The sequence below is a fragment of the Nematolebias whitei genome, chromosome 10, assembly GCF_014905685.2.
Source record: "Nematolebias whitei isolate Nwh7 chromosome 10, NemWhi1, whole genome shotgun sequence".
In the NCBI taxonomy this organism is placed as follows: domain Eukaryota; kingdom Metazoa; phylum Chordata; class Actinopteri; order Cyprinodontiformes; family Rivulidae; genus Nematolebias; species Nematolebias whitei.
Genome location: NC_056507.1, coordinates 28,174,114 through 28,174,580, shown reverse-complemented (window position 1 = coordinate 28,174,580; position 467 = coordinate 28,174,114). Strand labels below are relative to the sequence as shown.

The 467-nt window shown below is 31.0% G+C and overlaps 1 protein-coding gene across 1 annotated transcript in view; it reads left to right on the top strand.

The window, feature by feature from the left end:
- The window catches only part of si:dkeyp-73b11.8 (BPTI/Kunitz domain-containing protein), a 3,033-nt gene that overhangs the window by 2,003 nt on the left and 563 nt on the right, over positions 1 to 467 (top strand). The window contains exons 4-5 of the mRNA XM_037682923.1: positions 79 to 123; positions 316 to 394. Of these exons, the coding sequence (XP_037538851.1) occupies positions 79 to 123; positions 316 to 394 (124 nt within the window). The remainder of the gene's footprint in view (positions 1 to 78; positions 124 to 315; positions 395 to 467) is intronic.

The window sequence follows — 467 nt, the reverse complement described above, 5'->3', positions numbered from 1 at the left end:
TATATATTAAGAACAAATAAATTACATTGTTGTTAGTTTTTTTTTTAACCACTTGATGTCCATTGTTTTGGTTCTTAGATTACAGTAATGAACTTGAAGAGGATGAGCCGGACACTCCTATTGGTCAGTATCATAGTGTTTTATCTATAAGTACCTGACCAGCTTGATAAGCTGCTTTATCTGTTTCTGACTCAACTCCTCTCGTGGTTTGAAAGACAGAATAGATCCCTTTTTAAACTTGTTTATGTTTTATGTATATACCTCAGTTACATAAATCATCTTCCATTTGTTAAACTTGTGTTTCCTCTTTACCAGCAATCATTTGTGGAGTTTTGCTTGCTGTCATCATAGTTGCTGTTATTGTAACCGTGACCGTCCTCACAGTTCAGTCAAAGTAAGTCAGACTGTCTGTCTTTTCTTTATATATATATATATATATATATATATATATATATATATATATATAT